The sequence below is a fragment of the Echinops telfairi genome, unplaced genomic scaffold (genome assembly GCF_000313985.2).
Source record: "Echinops telfairi isolate 266 unplaced genomic scaffold, ASM31398v2 ScPeMD7_5592;HRSCAF=6446, whole genome shotgun sequence".
Lineage (NCBI taxonomy): Eukaryota > Metazoa > Chordata > Mammalia > Afrosoricida > Tenrecidae > Echinops > Echinops telfairi.
Window position 1 is genome coordinate 40,679,432 of NW_022109491.1, and position 2,001 is coordinate 40,681,432.

General features: G+C 34.6%; 1 protein-coding gene across 3 annotated transcripts in view; it reads right to left on the minus strand.

The window, feature by feature from the left end:
- The window catches only part of TASP1 (taspase 1), a 311,341-nt gene that overhangs the window by 290,098 nt on the left and 19,242 nt on the right, over window positions 1-2,001 (minus strand). For all 3 annotated transcript variants that reach the window (XR_006680566.1, XM_004698159.2, XM_045295276.1), the window contains exon 3: window positions 1,715-1,782. Coding sequence is in view for 2 of the 3 variants with exons in the window: in XM_004698159.2 (XP_004698216.1) it covers window positions 1,715-1,782 (68 nt within the window). In the remaining variant the exon portion in view is untranslated. The remainder of the gene's footprint in view (window positions 1-1,714; window positions 1,783-2,001) is intronic.

Below are 2,001 nucleotides of genomic sequence, written 5' to 3' on the forward strand. Positions count from 1 at the left end.
GTGCTTTACACAATTGATGTATGTATGGATTGTGATAAAAGTTGTATGAGCCCCTAATAAAACGATTTAAAAAAAAAAAAAGAAACAGAAGAGCTAAACAACACAGTCAACCAGTTCAACTTCTCAGACATACACAAAGCACTCCAGCCCATAACAACACAGCATACATTCATATCAAGAGCACACAGTGCATATTCCAGAATAGATCATATTATTAGGCCACAAAGCAAGCCTCAGCAAACAAGAATATTTTGATCCTACAACTCATGTTCTCAGATCACAATGCAGCAAAACTGGAAATCAACAACAGAAAGAATAAGAACATAAAAACAAATACATGGAGACTGAACAATATATATTTTTAAATGACTGAGTGATAATAACAAGAAAAAAAAATGAGGATTTTCTACTCCCATAAAAAGTTACACCCTCAGAAACCCACAGGGGCAGTTCTACCCTGTGCTATAGGGTTGCCATGAGTAAGCACCAATTCTATGGCAATTCATATTATCAAACAAGAAATTAAGAAATTCCTTGAAATAAATGAAAATGATAACCCATCACACCAAAATCTTTGGGACACAGCAAAAGCAGTTATCAGAAGGCAATTTGTAGTAATCAATGCATACATGAAAAACGAGTAGAAATTCAAACAAGACCTTAAAAAAACAATTCCAACAACTAGAAAAAGAACACAAACCCTCCTAGAGCAGAAGAAAAGAAAAAAATATTTCAGCAGATATAAAAGAGCAGGAAAACGAAACAAAAAAAAATGTTTGAAAAGAGCAACAAAATTAACAAACTAATGGCAAACTTGACAAAGGAAAAGAAAAGATACAAATATCTAGTGTTAAAGATGAAAAGGATGACACCACTAAAGATCTAAATGAAAAAAAAGTAATATATTACTATGAAATACAGTACTCTAACAAGTTTGATAATCTAGAAGAAATTAACAAAAACCTAGAAATACACAGTTCATGCAAACTGACTCAAAACAGTGTAAAAGACCTGAACCGATCTATAGCAAAATTAGAAATAGGAAGGTCATCAAAAATCTCCCAACCAAGAAATGCCTTGGAATTCATGGATTAAGTCTCTGGTGAATCCCCTCAGATGATAGTCGAAGGGTATGAATAGCTGTTTTCAGACAGAGAGCATAGTAATGTTGGTTTGGGCAGACATTGTTAGATGAAAATGTATCATCTTACCCTTGGGCCTCCCTTTTAACCCATTTTAAAAGTGTTTCAGTTTTTTAAAAAAAAATTGAAGGAGAAATACACATGGTTAAACCCTTCAGTGAATCTCCTCTGACCATGGACTAGGGGTGTGAATGGCCTTGCTAACATGCAGAATGCACTGGAAAGTGCATTGTTGCAGATGCAGTTAGGTGAAAATTTAGCACCCAATTATTTTATATCCCTTATGATCCATTTAAATTTGTTCTTGACTTTAATATTTTCTTTTCAACTGGAATTTTTTTTCAACTGGGGTTTTTATCTATTTTGCTTTGTAACTCTTGTAAGGTTTTGTTTGTTATTTTAATGTTTTCCTATATATATGAATTCCAGGATAGGTAAATCTATAGAGATAGTAACTTGATTAATAATTACCTGGGGGTATAGCAGGGAGGTTGGGGGAAATGTTTGTTTCCTGTTTGCTTTTTGTATGATTTGACAAGAAAAAATGTTTAGATCATAAATTTTGTTCATACCTTTTGACAAGCTCGTTTGCATACATGTTTATATTCCTTGGCTTTGGATTCAGAATGATAACCTGCACCTGTAAAAGAAATCAACCAGTTGCTAATTATGAATATAGCAGACCTCACTCTACCTTGAGCATTATACCTTTGGGGATGAGGGTGGGGAGGAGCATTACGCTTTCAAGAAGAGCATAAAATCTCTTTAAGAAAAGTGTTCCCCCCAACTACCAGGACCCCAATTCTGCCTTGCAGACCTGGCTAGACCAGATGATGCACAGCGGTACAGATGGGAATTG